Consider the following 25,948-nt stretch of genomic DNA (forward strand, 5'->3'; position numbering starts at 1 on the left):
TTCATTTCTTTCTCTGCATCGGCCTTTGCTTTTGGAAGTTCTACTTCCAACTGGAACTTCTGTTTCCTCAACTCATCCAACATCTCCTCAAGCTCGTTTATCCTCTCCATAAGTTTTCTGTTCTCACTCATTACTTCTTTTTGCTGCTGCTCCAGATCAGAATATTCACCACGTACTAGTGCCTCCTTATTCTTCAGGATCTGCCAAAAAAATAAGGCAACAAGAAACATTGAAATCCATTCTTTTAAAACATTAGGTAATGTTGTAATGTTAAAATGCACAGTTGCAAATACTTACAAACTTCAACTACAGCATGTCAGCAGCACAGACTGAGGGATTCCCACCACCACTGTCACCATCAGAAAGGGACCGTTAGTTAGAGTAAAGAGAAAGCTGCATGAAGGAATCCACCAGCTGAAGTCCTCAAGAAGAATCCCTTTGCTTTCAGGATAAGAGTTGTTTCATAGGTTGAAGGTGATGCCCAGAAGCTCACTTGCATGAGTCCTTGCTTAAAAGCTACAGAGCAACTTCTCAGCAAAACACACCATGCAAGAAAAAAGCACTTCCTCATTTGATGGTTAGTTGAATAAGAAGAGGAGAGCGTTTTAGTGTAAAACATGATACAATTAGCAAGAAACCACATTTAATTAGCCATGTCCTTCAACAATAGTTATTCAGGCTCTGAACATAATGCTCTTTCTTTTAACAAAAGACTAGCACAACGTTACAGTATCATTAACTCACCAAGACATACTAAGGCAAAGGCAGCTTTATTTCCTTCTGGGTTGAATTTAATTCTTTCTAAATATTGCTGTTAAATGAGATTTTATTTTCCAGTAGATGTCCCATTACACCAATAAATGCGACATCTACTGGTATATAACACAAACCACAAGATACTTGGAAACACCAATGCTAAAGATCATTAAAATGTAATAATTTAATTATCTCCCCGCCCACTAATCCTGATCAGCAAAACAAGTTGTCAGCTGGGAGGTTTCTGTAGCTGATGTTGCTACATAAATGAATAAAAGGAATGATTATGCAAATCAACAGCTTAGCAGTTTGTTTAAATATTGCAACTCCATTGAATCAGTTTTAAATCAATTTTCCCACCACACAAAGACATATTTAAGTTTCAAGTGATGATTAGGAATGATTTTGAAGTTGTATTTATTGCTATAATACTATTATATTCATTATGATTGCCTCTGATTTTCAATATAACTATGTACCTCTTTCTTTTTTATTTCTTCCTTTTGGCCTATGCTTTCTCTGCACATTCTTGATTCAAAAACTGGCTGTTCGTTTCCTGTGTTTCCATACTTTGTTCTCCTGACATCCTCTCTCAGTTTAGGATTTTTGTCTTCTTCGAGTAGCTTTGAATGGTCATGTACATCTTTATGCAGCACTGACTCAGCTAGAAAAACTCATTCCTTTTTTTTTAAACATATCCACTTCCATCTCTACATTTTCTTTGTGAACACCAGTGAATAGAGTGGTCAAACCACAGACAATGTTCTGTGTCAAACTCTCAGCGTTAGCAGATTGCAAGAAAGGGTATCTTCAAATTTTTCCTTTCTTGGTTCATGTCCAAATTATCCTTCCTCAAAATTATTTTGCTTCGGGAACTGGCCAGCACTACATCACTATTTATTTGAATAATGTAACAATACTGAATTCATATTTTGGTTGATGTTGCTTTGCATCATACCATAATTTAGTTCATACACTTTTAGACTATGCTGTATAACTGTGTTTTCTACTGTGTAAACCTTTGAAACAGCACAGAAACAAGTTGTGCTTCCTTGGCCTTCAACATTTATTTTCCTTGGAGTATGTACAGTCTTTCTTGTGGGGTAGCTGTTCTAAAATTGCTGCTATCTAGAGACATATTATGTAATGTATTAGTAGTATTCACCTATCAGAAGGACACATGTTTTAATTGTTGCTGCACTGTCTTACTGATTCCTTCCTTGGTTTTAAATTGCTTAGGGCAGTTTTGCAATAATGGCTAACAATTCAGCTGTTTGACTATTCTCTTCCACTTTTATCAGTACTCTGTGAGAATATTTTTCGAAGCCTTTATTCAGGTTCTCAGGGTGCAACCTTTCTGAAGGGCAAGTGGGTTGTTCAATTGGGCTGATTCCCGTGGGATAATGTCCTGCCTTCAGACTTCTATTCTCATCACAGGCTCGGAATTAGTTTTTCCATGTGCTCTTGCTCTCTCCTTCAGTGAAATAGACCATTTAAATTTCTCCTCCCTTTCATCAGCAACATGCACTGCCTCCACTGGCAGCTTTGTCTGCCTGCCATTTTTATTTGCAGACTGAATAGAAAACTCTTTTCTGAATTGGTCTTGTTCAATACTATACATCACAGGAACTACTGAAATATCTTTGCTTGCATGCAGATGCCTCCCTTCGCTATACTTTCCAATCTTGTCCATCCTGTCATCACTACTTAGACTACTATAAAATCCAACTGCTAAGTTGAAAGCACGGCAGTGTGAGAGAGCTTATGAGCCAATAAATATAAAGGTATTTTACAAGTTTCTCAGTACCTTAGGGAAATTCTCATATAGAACCAATATCCTGCAATAGAATTTTAGCAAACTAAAGTAGTAAAAATAGTAAGGACAATGAGAGCGGATAATTTCAGGTCAGTCTTGGTGTTCACTAGATATGTGATGTCAACCTTCATTTTATATCTAGAGAGTACATAAGGAGTTCACATCATCTATCCTTATACTTAAAAAAGTATAGCTGTCTTAGTGGTTTTACCATCCCTTTGAAAGTTATCTGCTGACTTACCTCTTCCTCCTCCAGCCTTTTGAGAGAGTCACCAGCAAACTTTATATACTGAGTCATCAAGGTCACCAAAGCTGTGTAGCGTGTTCGTAAGTCCATAAACTGCAATGAAACAGAGGAACAGTACTGATTCATGCTGAAATGGAGTGTCTTAAATTTATTTACTTTTATATAGAACAAATAAGGTTACAATATGATTTCTGAAATAAAAATGCACTGCGTCTTCCTAAATCATAATATACAAAACACATTAGAAAGATGACCCTGAGTCCAACAGATTCTTAGAAGAATCAGTGTAACAAACAGAGTGTTGAGAGGAGTTGACTTCTGTCTGCTTTGGGGATAGCAGGTGTGGAGGTGCTCTTAAGAATGAAAGATGAAGGAGCAAATTCATCATGGGATTAACCTGCTAACCCCTCATGCCTTAAATCATTTATTTTATGAATTATTGAATGCAATGAATCCCAACACATTTTTCTGGATGAAGCAGGGACATCATTCAGTATGTTATATTAGAAAAGGATGCTTCAGGGTCCCAAAAAGATACAAGGGTTACAGCCATATAAAGGAACATAACCCTTCATATATCATTCTGTAACTCTTTGTGTTCTGGCTATCATTCACAGAGTCTGTGATTATATTCAGTCTTGATTGCACTTAATCTCTATCTTGCTGATGGAGGAGCTTGCAAACTCTTGAACAAAGAAATGTCTATTTGCAGCCTCATTTCATTAACAGCCAGGGATAGGTTCCAAACGCTGGCCAGTTTGTTGTACTTTTACCCTATGGTCACCAGTATCCACATTTTAATCTAAGTTCTTTAGATCCTTTAACTCTAAAGAACGCCCTACCTACACTGAACTTCTAAATTGCAGTGTTTTCGGGTTTTTTGTTTACAAATCCTTATTAACTCTTTTGAACACATTAATCTACCTTATACCGAATCAGACCAACTTTCCAGCCAGTTCGGTACTATCTATGCTGATGAGTAAAAGCTCTCCAAGATATCATCCACCAGATGTTCCTTGTCATGCAACCTGTGATTCCTCTTGCTAGAGATGCCAGTAGTTGAACCGGGAACCTTCTTCATGCAAATCATGTACTCTACCTCTGAGCAACCACCTTTCTTCTGAATCACGGGCACTGGCCACAGTCCACTGTACATTTGCAAATTACACTGAAGTTGATGATATGGAAAGTGGTGAAACTGTACCCTGGAATAATGTGGTAAACTAATCTATGTAACCCTGGCAACGTCAGATGACTAATGTTTGCCACATTGGGCTCTCTGACTGGATATAGTAGCTGTAGCCAGACTAGCTGCACCCAAAATGAAGCAGCAGGGTGTAACACGATCAATTACTAGCTTTGTATATTTAGACTGAAAGTATTTCATGAATGTAGCTCAAAAGCTTTCACAATGCAGAAGTGGAATGCGGGTCATTATAAAGCATTATAATATTAAGGCACGTCCAACTACCTCTTGGATAATGAAATCAGAGGAGCTTTGCATTCTTCGGCGTTTCACTGGAGATTTTTGCTGGGAGTCAACCATGGCTCTGTATGTCATCGTTTGCAACTCGTAGTCCTGCAGAAAATAAATGGAAATAGGTAAACCTGTAAGCTACTTGTTCCATACTAGGAGTCTTTCAAGTGCTGCATAAATTCATCTGAGTACTAAAGACTATGGGTGATATCCAATGGCGACTGGTCTGCTGACAGAAGGGAATCTGTCAGGAGAACTGGGAAGGAGGCAATTGTAGGCAATCCCCCTATAGCATACGATCTGGACAGTTCTAGATCACCCTCTAGATCTGGACAGTTGGAAGGTGGAGAACACCTTCCAGAACAGATTTTGAGGGGGAGGGGATGCAAGGTATTGGGAGGGAAAGATTACCTCCTGTCAGCTGACAGTCACCAGAAGATATCCTGGATATCTTGTGACACTAGGGCAGTGAAGCTGGAGTGTAAAAGAAGACAATGCAGCTGCTATGGAACTCACATTATAACTGGACTTGGAAACAGCAACTTCCCTCAGCTCAACTGGCAGGTTTCATTGATGGTTTTCCATACAAAACCTGTCACTCTGGAAACAGAGGTAGAGATAGGAAGAATGCCTGCACACAGCTGAACAGAACTACAGGAGATTTCTCTTGGCTTTTCTCTGTTGCTTTGGTGACAGGTAAAGATGCCACTCAAGTGGGTAGGTTGGATTGTCTGATTACAGACTACACCCTGCAGCACAGGAGAGGATGGATGGTGGGGTGGCACTGTACACCTGACCTCTGCTCCGTGCTGCTGCTGCAGTTTAAGATAAAAAAAGGTAAAGGACCCCATGATGGCTAAGTCCAGTCAAAGGCAACTATGGGGTGCAGCGTTCATCTCACTTTCAGGCCGAGGGAGCTGGTGTGTGTCCACAGACAGCTTTTCCAGGTCATGTGGCCAGCATGACTAAACTGCTTCTGGCACAACGGAACACTGTGATGGAAACTAGAGTGCACAGAAACGCCTTTTACTTTCCCACCGCAGAGGTACATATTTATCTACTTGCACTGGCATGCTTTCGAACTGCTAGGTTGGCAGGAGCTGGAACAGAGCAATGGAGCCCACCCCGTCACAGGGATTTGAACCGCCAACCTTCTGATCGGCAAGCCTAAGAGGCTCAGTGGTTTAGACCACAGCGCCACTACAAGGTAGAGGGGCAAGGTGAGGTGAGGTGGCAGCAAGGTCAGCATTTTGCAAATGCACTGGAAGGAGCACCGGATTCCCTATGCTAGAGGTCAGCTGAGAGCCGCCACCCCAGCCCACTACTGCTGCCAGCGCCCACTGACACAATGCAGCCTAACAATGTGGATTGGAGCAGCAGCTGTGGCAGTAACAGCAACATGTGAAGCAATGTGTAAAGTGTATCTCTCAGAAGACACGGCAGCTTCCACATTTCCATACCCAGACTTCCAGGTGCAGGAACAGCAGCGTCACTGTCGTCATTCTGGATGCTGAGCAATGCTCACATTTCCACAAAGAATTAAAAAAGAATAATGACTGTGCACAGAAGTTATAGTTTTACCTTTACTGCAGCTGAATACTGCTCTGAGTGCTTCTGGCATTCATCTAGCTTGTTTTGTTTCGTCTCTATTTCCGACACTAGCATCTGTAAAATAAACAAGAGAATTTTAGTATGTAACAGTATCAACCTATGCAACTTTCCCCATCCTAAAGGCTCGTGTTCTACTTGTTTTTAAAACATACTAGACTGAAAACGTGAAAGTTGTGTTTATGTATAAAAACTTAGCATGAAAGGCTGTTTCCCTGTGGTCCTCTTTATAAATTACCTTTGGCTCTACAAGAAAAATGGAAGGGGGGGGACGTTGCCCCTCAACCAACATATGCAGAAACACACTAGATTATTAATAATGTAAGATACAGAGGTATATCCAGTACACTGCTTAAAAGGGAAAATTTCTTATTAGCTGAACTGAAACTGGCTGTCTTTAGGTTAGTTATTAATTCTTTACATCTAAGCCCTAGAACAAAACCTGCATGTTATAAGTGGATATTTGTTATCAGCTCACTAAAGAAAGGTGGCGTATAAACAAATTAAATCAATCGATCAAGCATTTACCTTTTGCTGGTTTAGCTGTTTGGCCAGAGCTTTACTGTTCTGAGGTGGGTTTTCCTGGAACCTCTGCTGAGTTTCTTCAACTTGCTTAATCCAGTTATCCAGTGCACCATATGTATCCCTGTAGTACTTTAGGGATTTATTGATAGCTTCTAAGTCACGCAACCTGGTTGAGTAAAAAGCAAGCTGTTTCAGTGAGGAAGAACAAACTAGTAGCAATGACAATAAAGAACTAACCATCATCACCACCAGCAACCTTACAATAACCTTGTAAGGGCAAGTCAGTATTATTATTCCCCGCATAATAAAGATCTTTGGGGTGGGTGCTAAGTCTGAAACAGAACAGAGATTGCCTAAGGCTACACAGTAAGTTCAGGGCAAAGGTGAAATTAGAAATTCCTGGTTTGTAGCTCAGTGCTAGGCTACACCACTTCATAAACAGCTGGCTGTCAGAAGGCATCATTCGGCTAGAAGTCCTTTTCTCAGAGTTTCTCCTGCAAACCTTCAGAATGAAAGGCTTTGCCAATTTCATAAAAAAGGAACTCTCTGAATTCTTTTTAATTTCCATGCCTTTTTTGAGGAGCTCACAGTTATCAAGAAATGTAATAGTTCTGAGGAATACATGCCAAAGAACACACATTCCTGGGTTCATAAAGCTCCAGGCAACCTTCTATCTCTCTATCAAACATCCCTTCATCTTTATAGGAAGCCAGATGTCTCTCCCTGTGTTCCTTATTTCAAAGGGCTTTGTCTCTCTCTGTCTCTATCTACAAGTTCCTCATTTCAAATGCCAGGCATTGAAAAATAAGTGAATCCCCTACCACGATAACCTCCAGATTCAGACAAGGATCCTTACATGTACCAGTGTATTTTAGACATAAAAAGCTACTCAGGGTGACCACTAGAGGGAAGTTATGTAGAGTTCAGCAGAAGCTTAAAAAACAAAAGGAAAAACGGAGCAGTCACGTTTCATGTCCTGCAACAGTATTCCTCAGTTGCAAAACTTCAGGATTAGAATGTGGAGAAAAGACTCACTTTAGAATAAATTCCCAGTTCTTCATATGCTGAATAAATCCATGGTTGTTAGGGAAAAACAGGTACCTAGTCTATTACAAAAGTCTTTATAGAAAAGGGCCTTGCAATCTACAGGAATAATAATAATAATAATAGTAATAATAATAATAATAAACTTTTTTTCCTGCAGTTTTCAAGCTTGAGGCAGAAAGAGAAGAAGGAAAGCGAAACATTATGTGGTAATTACGATAACTGCAATCCTAAAAACTGACCTGTGGTGCTGGAGGGGGTTAAGATTGAAGGGATTCCCCTGTCCACTGTTGTCTACCACTTGGGACACCCCCACAGAAAGCTGAAACTATGGAAACTGAGGCAGTGGAAATACTGTTGCCATCAGTGTTCCCAACAGCAGTACCCAGTGTAAGACACTGAAACAGAGCATTTTGAGAGCTGGGGCCATGGACCTGCTCAGTCCTACCTCAGTCCATTTCCCCAGCCTGGGCCAGCCTGATACTGGTGCAACAGGAAGAATAAAAAAACCCCACATGCTCCTTCACCAACCTTCTGGCTTGGCCTGGGCTGGCTGAGGCTGTGGGGTAGTAGAACCCACATCTCCATACCTCTCTATGGCCCCTCTTGTTCTGTGAGTAGCAATTAGTAAATAATTTGGGCAATAGTTAAAATGGCTAAGTTTTATACAGCTGAAGAAAAATTATACTGATAACTAGCCAGGGTTTTATTTTTATTAATATATATATATATATATATATATATATATATATATATATATATATATAACAGGAGGATGAACATTTGTAGGGAACAGTCTGTTTACAGTTACAAGTGGCAGTCGACACAAAATCTGTTACCTCTTGCGCTCAGAGTGCCTAAGTGTTGATGGTGAACTGCCAGCACAGTCAATTAAGCTGTCCCAGATAGGCAGCATTTGCTTCATGTTTATCTCACAAGCACGCAGGAGCATTTTCATTTGCCATAAATAAGGGTACCTTAAACTGTCAGGACAGAAGACTACCCACACAGTGCTTCTAAGACAGGCATGCTTTCCTGAAGATAGCAAGGATTGAACCAAGGGAATCACAGATGTGCAGTATGTATCTTGCAGAAGCCACAGTGTGGAAGTTGCTTCCCTGTGGCTTCTTTCCACATCGCAGCAGTAACATGTGCCTGGTAGGACCACTGAGGGGTCCGCACGGAGATGACAGCCATGGGCCTAGTTGGCCCTGCAGCCTCTTGCCCACCAGGCAAAGCTCTCCATCTCCTTCGCTCTTAGAGAAAGGCAGGGAGGTGGAGGCAAAGAATCCCAGTGCCAATACTAAAGACGCAGCAAAAGAAAGAAAGAAAATCAAGCGGGGGGTGGGGGAGAGACTGTTGCTACTAACAGCAGCTGCAAAACAACAAAAAGTAAGCCTTAGGAGGAGATGCAGAGAAATGTGTTTACTGAGGGGGTTTTTCATATGCAATGTGTAAGTTTACTGGCAATGCACTGGTAGCAGTTGGGTGGATTTGTACAATGGTGGAATTCAGTGTAAAACAGGAACACTTCCACATGCTTGGTGAATCAGCAGCTGGTTTCTCCACATATTAAATGGCGACTCTCCACAGGGAGACTGAAGAGGAGCCACGGCCACTACTGGGCCAGGCAGGGGGTAGGTGAAGGCAACAAGGAGCCCAAACAGTAAGATTTGTCCGGCTCCACACACTTCCCTAGGGACGGCCTTGCATGTGCATGAAGGAACCATATTCACTGCTCAGTGTTCCTTCATATATATGTTATAGGAGCTGTTTTGGAAGAAGTCTCAAGAAAGCAGCACCCGCCCTCCTGTCAAAATGACCAAACCAGAGAAGTTTTATCTTCTTCATTTCTTTCTCTCCTCATTTATTCTGTACATGATGGTTGAGACCTCCTGAAGGAAATTACCTGAAAACACCTAAAATTAACATTTAGACACTCTGCCAAAACTCCAAGACCAGCATAAGGTAACCCCACACGCACCAAAAGAAAGATTTCACTCTGAAATTTCTGAAAAGAAAGGAGTACTAACCTGTTCTCAATCTGAGAATGAACATTCTGCCATCTCTCAGTCAGCTGATCTGCTTTCTCTTTGTGCCAGTCGAAGTCGAGATCACGTTCCTTGTGAGTTTTAAACATCTGATCACTAATTGCTTTAGCTTTCTGGAGTTCGTCTTCTAGAGCATGGAATACTTCTCTTTTTACATCAACCTCTGATCTCCATTGCTGGTACACAAAACATGTGACATCTCAATACAGATTATAATGCTGCTGTTTCAAATCAATATGCATCATTACTAACTAATGCATCATATTACTAACTAGTCATAGGATATCCATGTGGGAAACAAACAAAGCACCCAAATTTTCAGTGAAATGCTATAAAAAATGGTTTTGTATTTGCACCATTACTGCTTCTGTAACTATAACGAAGAGGAATACTTTGCTAATTATAAGCATACCTAAGTTTATCTCTCAAGGGGCTAATCTTCCCTGGTCTTCCACTTCTCAGCAGCTAAGGAAAATTAGCTGCATAAGAAGGAAGGGAAAAGCCTGCATTCTTTCCTGGTATACTTTGGCTGTGTTTTTCTTTTCTGAAGAACCATATGGGAAGGAAAGGGACCAGTGACTGCTTCAGGATCCTCCATCTTTTGTTGCCTATAACAGGGATAGAGAACCTCCAAATGTTGTTGGACTACAACACCCATCATCCCTGACCATTGGCCATGCCGGCTGAGGCTGATGAGAGTTAGATCCAGCAACATCTGGAGGAGGACAGGTTCCTAATCCCTGCCCTATAGGGATGGGAGGGAAACCTCAGGATTCTAAACTTCTGGTCTTCTTTCCACAAGATGGTGTAATATGAAGCTCAGTTCTTAGCTAAGTGTTACTGGGAAATGACATAATAATCAGCATTCATTCCTAATTCTCAATATTTGACCAGTCAACTGGCCACATCTCAATGCCACTCAGGTTACTTCATTTCCATTCTTCTAAAGGCCAAACAGAAGGCAGGCAATTCAAGACAGATAAAATAAAGTACTTCTTCTTTCCACAGTACCTTGTTAAACTATGGAATTTGCTCCCACAGGAAGCAATGAGGGCCACCAACTTGGATAGCTATAAAGGAAGTTTAGACAAATTCATGGATAGGGCTATTGATGGCTATGCTCTGTCTCCAAGGTCTGAGACAGTAACGCTTCTGAATAGCAGTTTCTGAAAACCACAGGCAAGAGTGTGCTCTTGTGCTCAGTTCTGTTGCAAGTTTCCCACAGGCATCTGGCTGGCTATTGAGAGAAGAGGATGCTGCTGTTCTTACGTTCTTATGACAGTATATATCAGTCTCCTTTACTTCTTTATATTACTTAAAAGCACACCTATTTCTCATTATTATTTTTCTGTACATCATAAGAATACCTTCAACGTAGCCATAAGGTTCTCAATATTGCTCTTGTCGGCAGTTAATGGTTCTTCCTCACATAGTTTAGTCTCATAGAGTTTTACCAGTGCTTCAGCTCCTTGAGTGTTTTTCAGCACCAAATTTATAGTTTTTAACCTGAAACAAAAGGGATCACTTGTCATTCATAATTTCCAAATAGTTCTAAAGTTTTAAAACTTGTTTTAGTATATGATGACTATACAACTAAGATCATTCTTCTATTTGTTTGTTTGTTTGTTTGCTTGCTTACATTTATTTCTGGCCTTTAAGCTTTATAAATACTTTCAAGGTGGCCATATGAAATTCTGTATCTATTATTCAATTCAACAAAATATTCAAAACTGTGAATATACTCAGCTTCCCCTCCAAGCACACGCTACATCATCCTATCAAATGATGATGATGATGAAAAAGTGTTAACAAAATGTGAATGAATGACTTGATGGCTTACTTACTTTTCTATGTAAATGGAAGACATGGAGTAAACCTGATTCATATTTTGAATTACTAGGTTAAGCTCCGACCGCAGAGTAGGAACTGAGGGCGAACCAGCAGCTTGACTGAAAAAATCATCACATTTGTCTGTGATTGTTTCCAAGTCCTCCTTGAGTCGATCCAGATCCTTCTTCAGTTTCTACAGAACCAAAGTTGAAATGTTTTTCCCCCATAGCAAGGAGCAGTTCTCAAACAATCATAATAAGCATCCTTAGGTCAAGAGACACTAATACTATAGAAGATAATATGAGCAAAGGGTTATAGGACCCTTTGGAGCAGCATGAGAGGCTACAGGGGAAAGAGGAAATCACAAAAAAACTGCCCTGCCTTTGTACCCCTGTGGGGAACCTCCACTGAATCTCAGTTCCTTCTGAAATTGAAATGAGCCCTTCCATTTTTCTAAAATACTTTTTATTGGGGTTTTTGTGTTACAAAGCAAACAGATAAACAGTGAACGGTACATCTATTGTCTCCACTTTCAATTCTTTGTCTTTTTCACAGTTTGTTTACGTTTGGTGAGAGACATTTTTGTCATAAATATCTTGCAGTTGGGGGAAAGGGAAGGTGAGAAGAGAGATGGGGATATACCGTATTCTTCGCTCTATAAGACGCACCAGACCATAAGACGCACCTAGTTTTTGGAGGAGGAAAACAAGAAAAAAATATATTCTGAATCTCAGAAGCCAGAACAACAAGAGGGATCGCTGTGCAGTGAAAGCAGCGATTCCTCTTGCTGTTCTGGCTTCTGGGATAGCTGCGCAGCCTGCATTCGCTCCATAAAACACACACACATTTTCCCTTACTTTTTAGGAGGGGAAAAGTGAGTCTTATAGAGCAAAAGATACGGTAATTCTTTCGTTCTATTGCCTACTCTTAGTGTAGGCTGGTTGTGTCCTTCCATTGTTTGTTTGCCCTTCCATTTGTTTAGGACTAGCTATGCTTCAAGCCAGTCAAAGCAAAACTAGTTAAATCAAGCTAGAACTCAAAAGTTGTAACCACTGCCACACAAAACCCAAAAGACTTCTTTGATAAGATCCTTGCTCACTTTTATATTCAAAGAACCAGTAAAGCTCACCTGCTCGGTCTAGGAATTCCAAAATGAAGGCATTTGTAAACAGACTGCCCCAAAACCAACTGGTGGCTCAAATGTTTACTTCACTTTAATTAGCTCTACAAGTGCACATTACTTGTTTTAATTTGTAGATGCAACCATGCAGGTAATTGTAGCAGTCCCTTCTGAATAAGCTCTTTATGAGCTCATCATTACACGACTGTTACATTTCATGAGCTTTGGAGTGCCCACAGAGAAGCTCAGAAAACTCACCTCTTGTTCAGAGATCCGAAATACACTTTCATGTAAGTCATCTCTCTCCAGTGGGGTTCGAATCTGCCTAATCAAACGATCTTCACAATTCTCCAAACGAAGTCTCATGTTTCGAACTTCTGAGATGTATAGGTTGTAAATGGATTCTTCATGCTCCTCTGTTGGAAGGAAATGGAAGAATGCAAGTAAAACCAAGTATATTTAATGTTCTTCTGCCACCACACAACAGATATTCTAAAGTCACAGTGCTATAACCTTGTCTGCAGTGTCTCTGCTTCATCTAAAGGAAATGTGCAATTAACATTAATGGAAAGTGGCCAAGAGGAGAAAGGGATGTGCTAACAATGTAGGGAGAAGAGGAAGAATGTCTTTAAATTCTTGTTTCCATGGTTCTCCATCTCTCTTTTTTTAAAGCTAATATGTTTGCTACAACTATTAAAATATACAGAAACTGAAACTTACACTCCACTTATACTGAGACCTGCAGGTGTAAGGCAGTATATAAATTCAATAAATAAATAATATAAAAACCACCTTTCCATAAAATAATATACATTTTAAACAGGCAGAATATTGCCCACTGTGGAGTTTCACCATTCAAATTGGTCAAAAGCCAGTAAAGAATGTTCTTTACCACAAAAAAAGATCTATTTTAGTAACAAGTTTGAATGCCTTTGAGAATTTTCAGATTGCTGTTAATTTAGACCCACAATTTCCCCAGCCAATCATATTTCAAAGGTACCTCTGTACATTTGCAATAACAAGCATAAAGAAATCTAGCAAACCCCCCCCCCCCCCCATTTCAAACAGATTTTCTCCCGAAGGGGAAATGTGGAAGTTCACAAATTGGGGTCACCTTGAGCATCTTCTCAAGTGGAGAAATGTAAACATCATAACAGCAGGACACAAAATCAACTTATTGCTTGCCATATATCATCATCATCATGTCTAAATATGGGCATCCCCCAAAAAACTAATATGCACATCACTTTAGTCATAGGTATTATCATCCCATTTGTGTATGCACAGTGATTAATTGGATTGTTTATGGTTCGTCCAGAGATGATTTCATAATAAGATGGTATTAAATCTATAGAAATGAGTCCCTTATCATTTTCTCCAGATACACAGTCGAGCACAGTATATCTCTGCTCCGTACTTATATATTTACTTTAATCAGCTTTCATCTGTTACTGCATTCCTTTCTGTATCAGCATCAGCCTGAATGCATAATATAATATATCTATTCAGCTTTATGAAAGCATATAAGGCTCAGTGATATCATATATTTTCAGAATGTAGATGGAATATTTACAACAGCAAGGAAGAACTTCAAAGACTTTTTTTAAAGCAGATACTATTACTGTTTTTCCAAAGGATATAGGGTCCATTTATGACATACTTGCAGATTTATTTATTTTTTAAGGACAGTAAGTAAACAAATGTAAGTGATGTAGTATGATACTCCTGGTATTTTATTTTGACAGGAAAAATATGTTCCTTGTACATTTGTGTGTAACAGTAACAGATGTTCTTCCTCTTATTGTGCAACCTGCCAAAATAATTGTTCTATTTACCCACACAAATTATTACCAGCTCATTTTAGGAACCCAATTGAGATCTCAGATTGTGTGCCAGTAAAATGCATATTACATTTTCAGCAAATATGCAGGGGCACAAGTTCTTTTATCTGCAATATAACATTTCAATATTTGAATCAGTTCTCTGTGTTATGAACAACAAAACAAACAGAAGGGGAATCATGGGGAGATCAGCTCTTCTTTTTCCTTCCCGTTTCATAAGTGATTTTCTCAGGAGCATCTGTGTTAATGACAGCTCACTGATTTCAAACAGACACAAAACAAGTATAGAGAGTTACAGTCAACTGACCTATACCATGTGGGATGCGGGACACAGAATATCACACTTCCTCTTCTGCTATTTGAAAAGCAACATCTTAATGTCTGAACTGGCTCTGAGTGCTCACTGTTAGACCTATGTAATTGCTTATGTGCTGTGGGTTAAACCACAGAGCCTAGGACTTGCTGATCAGAAGGTCAGCGGTTCGAATCCCCGAGACGGGGTGAGCTTCCGTTGCTCGGTCCCAGCTCCTGCCAACCTAGCAGTTCAAAAGCACGTCAAAGTGCAAGTAGATAAATAGGTACTGCTCCGGCGGGAAGGTAAACGGCATTTCCGTGTGCTGCTCTGGTTCGCCAGAAGCGGCTTAGTCATGCTGGCCACATGACCCGGAAGCTGTACACCGGCTCCCTCGGCCAATAAAGCGAGATGAGCGCCGCAACCCCAGAGTCGGTCACGGCTGGACCTAATGGTCAGGGATCCCTTTACCTTTTTACTACATATGCATGCCAAAAGCATACATGCCAAAGTGTGTGTGTCTGTTTTGACAACACTGCAGCAGCAACTGTAGAAAAAATAACAAATACTCATGCAAGCGGCTCATTTTTTCCATTTGACACTGTAAAAAAGAATGGGCCTTTGGACTTTCCCAACTCACGTCTTCCACTGGTATCTATTTCCCTCTCTGCTTCTGAAATGAGCACCGCTGTGAAAGAGCCACAGCAGTATAGTTCACATATGTAACATTGAAAGGGTATTCAATACCATAAGCATCTTGTATGGGAGACTTCTGCACAGTTGATGTGCTATATTTACCTCTCTCTGCAGACTTAAGGAGCTCTTGGTAGTACTGCTTGCACACATTCACCTCCCTTTCCAGCTGAGCAATGTCAGCAACCGAAAAGGCTTTGGACTCCTGGCTGTCTTCAAGGAAGTCATCAAAGCGGGACTGCAAGTTGCTTAAAACCTGCTGGTGTTCACCTGGCAAGAGTGTCTTTATCTAGGAAATAATCAGGAGGGGTAATTAAAGTCTTTCTAATGTTGGGCGCCATTTTATAAACCACATACTGTTTTGTCAGTTTCTTAAGGCAGTATTTTAATGTTACAAAAAGGTAATACACATGTTGCTTTGTGAGGGCAGCACATCGGAAGATGCCTGTAGAGGAATTGCTCTTTAGTAACCAGAAGAAAAGTCAATTGCGATGACTCATTTCAATGAAATGCATACAGCAACTTTCAAATACATACAAGTTTAAAACCCATATAAATGTCCTGGACACTCCAATGAGACCGGACAACATGCGCTGGGTGTTTACAGACATTGACAGATGCACATTTTAAGTGCTTAGTATAAGAAACACCAATACAACACTGACATACCTTCAGCAATGATGCCCACTATGGAAAACATGGAGCTTCCCACAATCTTAGCTTATCATGCTATAAAGGAAGGTTGTAGCTTCTGGATGCAACCAGCAAACTGTTCTTGCACAGATATAACACAGGAATACGGCACGTTACAGAACCAAATATTCAGGAACTGTGTGTGGCTACACTCAGCTTTAGCCACTATAGATAACTGCTTCCGAATCATGGACTATTAGGCTAGGTATATTTTGTTATGAGTGCTGGAACAGGCACAGAACTTACCGAAGCAACATTACTGGCTCGAACAGTTTCAATTTCATTTGTCAAATAGTGCCAGGAGACCACACTCTTCATGTTTACATGTGATTCATGCCACAGGGCCAGGACATTCTGATATTGCTGTTCAATTCTGAAATGCACAAGGGGGGGGTGGAAACGACCGAGTCTAAATTAATGATTTGTCAAGTGGCAGTCGAAAGGGTACATGTTATAAATTTCCTGTAAGCTGTGCACAGAAAAGCTTCTAGAAGGCAAATAAGATCAATAAGGATTTCCATGTTGTGTGCATGCTATGCCAGCACTTACCTGTTTGCAGTGTCTATTGCTTCTTTGTTGGGTGGAGGAACAGTAAAACAGACGGAGGGAACCATGGCCTCATTACCGCTTGGACTAATCACTTTCCATTTTGCCCGATGGGAGTTGCTTGCCAGTACACATTCATCATCTCTGTAAATGGTTATCTGGTTTTCAAAAGAAAGATCAGAAAATCTGAATGAGCGTAATATGCTTATATTGTTCTTACAGCACACTCCCTTGAACATGTGCCACTAGGAAAGGGGCAGGGGAGCAAAATTGGGGGCTGGGGGGTGGGCAGGACCCAACAACTTAAGCCCCAATTGGGAAGGCAGGGACTTGTTTTGTTTGATGTGGAAGAGAATTCAAAGAAAATGCCATTAACTGTCTTCATTAACTGCCCATAATTGATCTGAAGAAATCTAAGGTTCCAACCTCAATTTGTCTATAGTCACAGATGGCTTTGATTGGGATGGATGTTTTCAGTGGATTATCTGGATTCCTCGGCTTCAGCTGAACTATTGTCTTTGCTCTCCCCACAAGGCCAGCCACTGTGTTCTTGTACTGCAGGAGCTGTTCTTTCTCTTCCTAAAAGCCAATTTATAAAGAAAACAAGAGGAGGGGAAACATTAGAAGCAGCTGCAAATTAAATGTGTTCTTCTTTGAAACTTAAAATATATTTTCTGCTGTTTGTGATATCTTACAAAGCATTGCTCACATAAACCAGAATGGTATCTATGGTGCTATTAGTACTCACTAACCACCACTGTTTATTAGGTCAACAGCCCTAGACAGCGATGGTCCATTTGTGTAATTCACCATGAAATAGTTGGGGGCAGCCATGTATGTCCCATTTTCAATAGTAAGGGCTATGAGGGGCAGAGCTTAATTCCTGTGCACTGCTTACCAACCACATTGAGAAGCAGTGGTAAAAATTCATGTCCATGACCTAAGATTCTGTTTGTGAAGAGGATTACGTTTTTATTTTATGTAACTTCATGCTTTGCAAGCTGAAGATGTTCCCTGGCTGTTAGCCAGTGGCTAATAATAAAATAATAAAAAGAACAGCATAGTTTCTATATCTGGGCATGTCCTAATCAGTTTACTGGCTTGTGGCCACTGTGCAATCTGTTGACACTAAAAGCCAGTCTATAGGTTGTCCAAAAGCCCCAAAACAGTCAAGAGCTGCAATTACTGCTCTTCTTCAGTGGTGGAAACAGAAAGGTACAGAATACTGCCAAAAATGGTCATCAGGAATTATGAGAAACATCTCATCCATATATTTCACTGACATTGTTTAAGATAATGAGCTTCTTGAATTATTATTTTTGAAGCCAGAATTGTGGAAATAATGGTGATAAGATTAGTTCCCTTTAAGAAAGAACACTTTGTGATGAGACTTCCTTTACTTTTGGGTTAACTGTCTACCTTTAGTACTCTGCTAGCAGAGCACAAATGGCTTTAGCTGAGTATGTATGGATGATACCTACCATCGACTCTTGGATCAGATCTTCCAGTTTATGAATACTGCTGGACCTATCACAGCTGTATTTTCGATGAACAGCATCTCTTAAATTCTTCAAGTAATCTATGGCCTCTTTGGCGTCGTTGAAAAACTAGAATGAAAAAAACCCTTTTGATTTAAAAAACACACCATTGCAAGCTCTGTCCTCAAGCGAGTAGTCAGTACAGCAGTCTGAAGCCCAGGCTGATAATCCAAGAGTGTGGTATACTTTCTTATTAGATGAAGGAGACATAAGTTTCTAAAATCAATTAGAAAACTAAATGAGCCCGTTCACCCCAGGGTACTCCAGGACCAAAGGGGATAAAACCACCAGTCCTCTTTACCCACTGAGCTGCAAAGTTAACAACTCTCTCTGCCTTCAAACATGCTGCTTACAACAGTCTGCAATGCCTAGATACTTATGAAGTTAACTGGGTACCCTTTTAACGATCTGTATATGCATTACTTCTTTGCAGCTGGGATAAATAATAATTCCTGTACAGGGACTTTCTTTCCAGTGCAAACTGGGTAGGTTTCTTCTTCCCCTTCCTGTCCCTCTCCCCCCACTCACAGACGTTTTTCCTCATTGATGATCTGGTGTGGTTTGTATTGTTTGAATAGAGAATTCAGAACATGCAGCAAAATAATAATTGCTTCTAAAATCAAGTGGGAAAGGTTACTCAATTTCTTGGCCCATTTGAAACACATGAAAATATTGGTGTAAGTCCTTAAAAAAAAAAGTAGCTTAAGTCCTTTAGTTCACATCCACTGAAAAAATATGGGACAAAACTCATAATAAAAATAGAACAGCACTTTTTACAGACATCTGCAGCAGTAAAATAGGAAGTCCTGTGAAATGTGAAAATTCTGGTTTAGATTTATTGCAGGGTCAATATGCTATTATTTGGCATAAAAAGCATTTAAAAATCTTTTTCTTCCTGCTGCTATTAAGAGTTAAATCTGTGGTTACTCTACAATAATACCCATGTGTTACGTACCTCAAAATATGCAGTGTTTTCTCTCAGATGCTGTTCAACACATTGGCAAAGCTGCAAAATCCAGCTCCACTGTGTTTGCATTGCAGCTCGGTAGGCCTTAGGGATACAAGCAGAGGAAAGAAGTCATGTTTTGCTGTGCAACAGAAGCAATTCAAATGAGGAAGGGGGGAGATTTGAGGAATTGAAGCCCCTGCCCTGACCAATTTCCTACTCAAATGCCTTCCACTTGTTATAACAGTAGGAAAAGAAATCACACCAGCCTCTGAAAATATCAAGTGCATTTCTCTACAAAAAAGCAATAAAACTCTCTGAACAATTTACTTATTAGAATAACTGTCATTTATAACTTGAATTTCTTGAATGCAGTATTTACTCTATCCCTGCTTTGGTTGAACAGTAATATTGTTGGCCAGCAGAGGCTGCTCTAAATACTGTAGATTTAGAATTCTCCCCAAGCATCTCTCATGGAAACCAGTGGGTGCCTTGTTCTCTGTTAGAAGACAAATTTCAACTCAATTTTCTAAATACCCTACAGATAGTGAAATTGATCTGTTCTATCATTATGAAAACAAGCCACAATAAAAACTCACTCACATGCTCCCCCCTCACCTCTCCTCCTCTGCTGCAACTGCAAGAAGATTTCTGAAAGCGTTCGCTTCTTTTTTTGATTATTTGCAGATTGTCATTCCACCCAGAGTTAACCTTTTCTATCGCTTGTTTGAAACAAGTCGAGCACAAACCATGGAGTGATCAAGCTATCTTATGTCATCAAACCATAGTTAAAAGTTAACTTCCGTCTAGGTCTCAGACATCAGACTAAATTGTGGTTAATCAAAAGAGAAAGTTTCCAATCTCCTCACAGCTCTCCACAGAGGTGGAAGAGGAAGTGTGTAGGTCCAAGATTTGTTCCAGCTAGTTCCTTCTCTAGATAAATGATGGTGCACTGTGACATTTGAACGCTGTCTGAATTTGTCTATAAATACAAACTTTTTAGGAGGTACCAATAGGATATATCTAGTATTAATTTACATAGAAACAACTCCTGCAGCATCAGCCCCAACAGTACAGTGGTACCTCAGGTTAAGTACCTTATTTGTTCCGGAGGTCCGTACTTAACCTGAAACTGTTCTTAACCTGAAGCACCACTTTAGCTAACGGGGGCCTCCTGCTGCTGCCGTGCTGCCGGAGCACAATTTCTGTTCTCATCCTGAAGCAAAGTTCTTAACCTGAAGCACTATTTCTGGGTTAGTGGAGTCTGTAACCTGAAGCGTATGTAACCTGAAGTGTATGTAACCTGAAGCGTATGTAACCCGAGGTACCACTGTACTGCTTAATAGCCTGAAAATATCATAGAGCTTATCTTCTTGCATAAAAGCCTTATTGCTTCAGAGCACAAACCCTGCATGACTATCTGCTTTGTACACATCCTAGTTTCCTAGCTGACAATCGCGTGATCACATTTGGAAGTCTGAAGGCACCTGTGGTAGTTAGCATGCATTTTAAAACCAAAACAGAAGCACTCATAAATTTCCAGGTGTTGTTTGGACGTTAGATGCATTTTGGACTAGAATCAAGTCACACATTGTGGGCACACGACATGATGCCAGTCTGAAATAAATTCAATGTCCAAACAATATCTGGAGTTTATGAGCAACAGCAAGTGCCTGAACTTCACACCTTAAATGGAAGCAATGTAATGAAACCTTTGCACGTAAGGAAGGCCCAGAAGTTCCCTGTCAAATGACAACACAGAACCACTGCCCTGTCACAGGTTACAAAACTCAGCCTCACTGGAATATTGATGGGAATTGATGTAACATAGCTCTAAGGCTGAGCGTCTGATAGACAAAAGCATTAACAACAGAAATCTGGGATGGGGCCATGGAGGAGAAGGATAGGAATGGAAAGAAATGGAGTATCTCGCAACAGGGTATGGTTGGCTGGCTGGACACCAGAACTGGCAAGAATGTCTGGCTGGCCAGCCCTTGGAACAGCAGCCCTCCACAAATGCTACATTTTGTTGTGGTTCCATTTATTTCATGTCACTGTCATGTCATGTCAAAATTAAGTGTATGCTGTTGTACTTTAAAGATAAATACAGTTGTTCTGACATAAGCTTTTGTGAACTACAATAAAAGGTAAAGGGTAAAGGGACCCTTGACCATTAGGTCCAGTCGTGACCGACTCTGGGGTTGCGGCGCTCATCTCGCTCTATAGGCCGAGGGAGCCAGCATTTGTCCGCAGACAGCTTCCGGGTCATGCGGCCAGCATGACTAAGCCGCTTCTGGCAAACCAGAGCAGCGCATGGAAACGCTGTTTACCTTCCCGCCAGAGCAGTACCTACTTATCTACTTGCACTTTAATGTGCTTTCGAACTGCTAGGTTGGCAGGAGCAGGGACCGAGCAACGGGAGCTCACCCCGTCACGGGGATTCGAACCACTGACCTTATAATCAGCAAGTCCTAGGCTCTGTGGTTTAACCCACAGCGCCACCCGCGTCCCTACACTGTATTGTAGTCCCCGTGAACTACAATACACTGCAACAAATGCACATAGGGATTGATGAATCTGTCAGTTTCTCTCAATTTCTCATTTTTCCAGTATTATTATTATTATTATTATTATTATTATTATTAACGTTGCACAGTATACCACCCTTCAATATAAAAGCACAAAATACATGATCAAAAACAAGAGCAAAGCCAACCAACCAATAACCCCCTCCCTGCAATTGGGGCAGTGGGTTTATGACATGTCTATGTAGAGCCTGACTGTGAAATCAAAAAGTCTTATTTTACTGAACATTTTCTGGAAATGAAGCATGGAGACTACAGACTGCACCCAGAAAACATGTCTATATTCTGTTTCAGCAGCCCATAAAAAGAGCCTTGAGAGACTCTGTTTCTATTCCTAAGTTATGTTTAACAACCTACCTCAATAGTTAGCCTTGCAGGGTGGTTTTCAAATAGCAATTGTTCTGCTATTTCCTGAACAGATTTGATAATTTCTTCCTTCTGATCAAGTTCTCTCATCAGTTCCTTCCAAATAAAAAGACAATTAGCTTTAGAAGGCAGGAGCAAATAAAAAAAAAGAGGTCACATTCAATACTTATTTTTGACTATTTTAACAATGCTTACTGCATGGTAGTCCTTTTTCCGTGCTATATTTGTATTTCTTTCACTCCAGTCATATGCAACCTCCTCCTCTTCTTTCTCATTCAACCATATGAGCTCTCTGGTAGCGCGAGATACAAAATTGTGAAGGGTATCAAGGTGTCTTTCCTGATTTCTTGAGGTGTTCTTGAAAAAGACAGTAAAAGAAATCCATTTTTTTTAGTTTAAACCTTTTGTCATCAATGTGGCATCCAAATAAAAGGTGGGACTGCCAATCAGCAATCTTACCAAGAGTTTTGCATATTGGCTCTCCAGTTTGTGCAATTTGTCTGCATAGCTGAGTTTAAGGGGAGCAGTCATCTGGATCTGTAAAGAACAAATTGGATCAAAGAATATATACACACACACACACAAACATATATGTACATGTACATGTACATGTACACACACACACACACACATATATATATATATAATCACACTGAACACATGTGTATGTGTGTGGGCATATTCCTAATTTTTATATGCTGCTTAATATACAAAATCCCTGCACACTTAATACAACCACAACACACAACCCCAAAAGCTGTACCTCACTGATTTTTGCTTCTTTAAGGCTTGATTCAAATTCTTCAATAGCTTTGTGGACATTCTTGTGATTTTCTAAATGGCTTTCAACGCTTGGCAAATCCGAACCCCATTCAGCTCGATCAAGTTGCACCTTGAAAGCAGAAGTTGAAAATTAAAGTCGAGCCCTCAAGTGGGTGAGAAAAATGATCAGGCACAGACTGAAAATTAAAAAATAAATAAATGCACATGTAAAGATGTTACCTGCATTTCATCTACCCATCTGAGAAGATCCTGAACAAACTTCATGTTGACTTCCTCCTCTGTTAAATTCTGATCGATAAATGCCGATTTCATCAAAGGTTTTCGGATCTGCATCAATTTGAGTGTTTGCAGTGCACCAGTGTCAACTCCTGTTATGTAGCTTTGAATTAACCGTGGTGGGAAACCTGGGGTGTATGCTGGGGTAATGGCTGGAGTCATTCTTGAAGAAAGACCCGATGATAAACCTGATGTTAGACTTGATGATGTCAAGGAGGGTGATAAGCCCTGGCTCAGTCCAGAGTTTAAGCTGGGGCTGAAGTTTGGTGCAAATCCTGAGTTTAAGCTTTGTGTTATTCCTGATATCATCATCTTGGTCTGTTCTGTAGTCAGTGTCCTCCCCTTGCTGTATATTGAGGAGCACTCTGCTCTTAAGGCCATAAGGTCATCTCGCAGTTTTGCAACCCTGTTTCAAAAACCAGAAAAACATTTACTGTAGAAGTGAAAAGATCTGGATATCGTCTTGGGATTTTCATGAATTCCCACCATTTCAAAAACAAAAAATAATGAAAGTATCTTGTATTTTGTGTAAAATAAAAAAGGAGGGGGTTGTTTATTATGAGTTCAATCCACACATTCCAGTAAACCATGGTGATAAACTGATAGATATATTAGGAATTTTAAAGTGCAATGGAGCTAGATGGTAATGTGCCAAGTAATAGTGTGTGTCTGGGCATAATAAAACCATCATAATGAAAAGTACTGCCTCTGGGAAAGGCAGAGACAGGATCAAACTCATCCTCCTCTTTAAGAATAGAATGTGAGGATTAAAGTAATATACAGTACTATTGTAACAACTGTAGCCCCAAACACAACTATTATGAGGTAAGAGAAAATTGAAGGGATCCATTTTGTCTCTGCGTGATGCTTCCCAAGCATCTCTGTAAACGTAGGCACAAAAAGAATATCTATTGCGAACTGGATTCTCTGTGGATCCTCTGTGATTTCCATAGTAGTGATTTCCACAATCAAGATGGAAAGTGTTCAGTCTATTACAGTAGCAAGACTCTTCCCAGAGAAGCTGTGGGTGTCAAGGCTGACCCAGGAGGTATTGGTGCTTGAGGCAAAAAAAACCCCCAAACAACCACCGTCCCTCAACCTCCTCTGCCACGGGCATGCCATGCCCCCTCCTCTTCCTCCATGGACATGCCACACTGCTGTCACACACCCCACTGCTGGGCATGCCCTACACTGCTGCCATTGTTGCCAAGTTAGGCCCTTTGCTCTAGTACACCCACTTCACAGCAACCTTAACAAACAGCAGCAGGAAAGACAGCCACTGCAGCAGCATGCACCAGCCATAGGGGCGTGGCAGTGGTGGAGGCAGGGGCACACCGCACTCCTCAGGCCCCAGATCTGCCACCTGATCTGCAACTGCCTCGCCTCAGCTCATGGGCTGTATCTTTGGAGAATGCAGTTTCTACAATACATCTTTTCATGTGAATGTATCCGTGGGAGCAGATGGACCAAAGAAGTGTGAAAACTTGCCCGATCACATTGAGCTCAATGGGACAAATGCAGAGAAAATTCAGCTATGGAAAAGTTTTCTGTGCATTAGCAGGAAGAAGAAGAAGGAGGAGGAGGAGGAGGAAGAGGAGAGTTTGGATTTGATATCCCACTTTATCACTACCCGAAGGAGTCTCAAAGCGGCTAATTTTCTCCTTTCCCTTCCTCCCCCACAACAAACACTCTGTGAGGTGAGTGGGGCTGAGAGACTTCAGAGAAGTGTGACTAGCCCAAGGTCACCCAGCAGCTGCATGTGGAGGAGCGGAGACGCGAACCCGGTTCACCAGATTACAAGTCTACCATTCTTAACCACTACACCACTTTAAAGAGACAGATACTTAAATGCCTGTGTTTGACAATCATTTATGTGCATAGATATTAATGTGGGGTGTGGGGAGAACAACTGGCAATATCTCAAAGCATCAGCACTGTATAAATATAGCCAAGAATATAGGATATAGGAGATCATGCTAGTGCACTAAGAAGTTGCATAAAGGTAAAGGTACCCCAAGAAGTTGCATACTATGGCTATATTGAAACATAATGCTAAACCATGGGCTGATGTTTCACGACAACAAGGCTAGGGCTTATGCACTCTCCCCTTTCTCTCTCCTTTCCAGCCTGGTCATGCATAGCAGACTGGAAGCTTCCACTTCCAGTTTTGGATTAACTGCAGTTTAGTGTGTGACCAAACTGTGGTTAATCTTAACTATGGTTAGAAAAAAAAAGTGTGGTTTGAAATTGGCTTGTTTCCACTAGCTGGATTTAAGCTTAGCCGCAGTTCAGGTTGGACAACATGGCAAGCTACAGTTAAGCTAAAATGAAAATAAAGCTTAGACATACACTACATGTCAGAGATGCTTGCAAAATCCAATAAGCCGTTTAGTGTAACGATCCAGGCAGCCAAGCCACTATCTACAGAGGAAAAAGGTTTTGCCATATTGCCATGCCATTTAAGTTATCTAGTTCAGGACAATTTTAGTTACATCTGGGAGATTGAAATTTCTGGTGTATGTGGGCATCCTTTTACTTTTAGTGTATTTCTGTTAAAATTGCAGATATTACCAGCTGCAGCCTTCATTATGCTTTTGCATAGCTACTGATAGGAAGTAAGATGAATGCTCCAATTTCTTTCTTTTTACATGTTATTTAATTTATCAATAGCATAATAACATCATCTCTTTAATTTTCAATTTTGAAAAGGAAAAAAACCTCCAGAATAAACTAGTAAAAGAAAAGAAAAATATATAACTCAGGTGAGGGTAGAGCTTGTTACAACTAAGTATTGTCATTTGTCTACACAACTTACTCTGCATCAGAAAAAGAAAGAAAATGGGCTTTCATGGGCTAGAGAATAAATTCTTAAGCATATATTCACATAAGCTCATATTTCTACATAAATGCACAAA

At 40.5% G+C, this 25,948-nt stretch overlaps 1 protein-coding gene across 34 annotated transcripts in view; it reads right to left on the bottom strand.

The window, feature by feature from the left end:
* Window positions 1-25,948, bottom strand: part of LOC308472756 (dystonin-like) — a 306,554-nt gene that overhangs the window by 141,191 nt on the left and 139,415 nt on the right. For all 34 annotated transcript variants that reach the window (XM_080997848.1, XM_080997841.1, XM_080997871.1 and 31 more), the window contains 19 exons: window positions 22,977-23,439; window positions 22,738-22,866; window positions 22,434-22,511; window positions 22,170-22,331; window positions 21,966-22,070; window positions 19,033-19,128; window positions 18,021-18,146; window positions 16,966-17,118; window positions 16,543-16,697; window positions 16,240-16,366; window positions 15,406-15,589; window positions 12,733-12,890; window positions 11,369-11,547; window positions 10,892-11,030; window positions 9,507-9,700; window positions 6,433-6,595; window positions 5,878-5,961; window positions 4,291-4,398; window positions 2,814-2,912 (listed from right to left, as the gene is read on the bottom strand). In XM_080997848.1, coding sequence (XP_080853974.1) covers window positions 2,814-2,912; window positions 4,291-4,398; window positions 5,878-5,961; window positions 6,433-6,595; window positions 9,507-9,700; window positions 10,892-11,030; window positions 11,369-11,547; window positions 12,733-12,890; window positions 15,406-15,589; window positions 16,240-16,366; window positions 16,543-16,697; window positions 16,966-17,118; window positions 18,021-18,146; window positions 19,033-19,128; window positions 21,966-22,070; window positions 22,170-22,331; window positions 22,434-22,511; window positions 22,738-22,866; window positions 22,977-23,439 — 2,902 coding nt within the window. The remainder of the gene's footprint in view (window positions 1-2,813; window positions 2,913-4,290; window positions 4,399-5,877; window positions 5,962-6,432; window positions 6,596-9,506; window positions 9,701-10,891; window positions 11,031-11,368; window positions 11,548-12,732; window positions 12,891-15,405; window positions 15,590-16,239; window positions 16,367-16,542; window positions 16,698-16,965; window positions 17,119-18,020; window positions 18,147-19,032; window positions 19,129-21,965; window positions 22,071-22,169; window positions 22,332-22,433; window positions 22,512-22,737; window positions 22,867-22,976; window positions 23,440-25,948) is intronic.

The sequence above is a fragment of the Podarcis pityusensis genome (assembly GCF_964106645.2).
Source record: "Podarcis pityusensis genome assembly, chromosome: 3".
Classification (NCBI taxonomy): Eukaryota; Metazoa; Chordata; class Lepidosauria; order Squamata; family Lacertidae; genus Podarcis; species Podarcis pityusensis.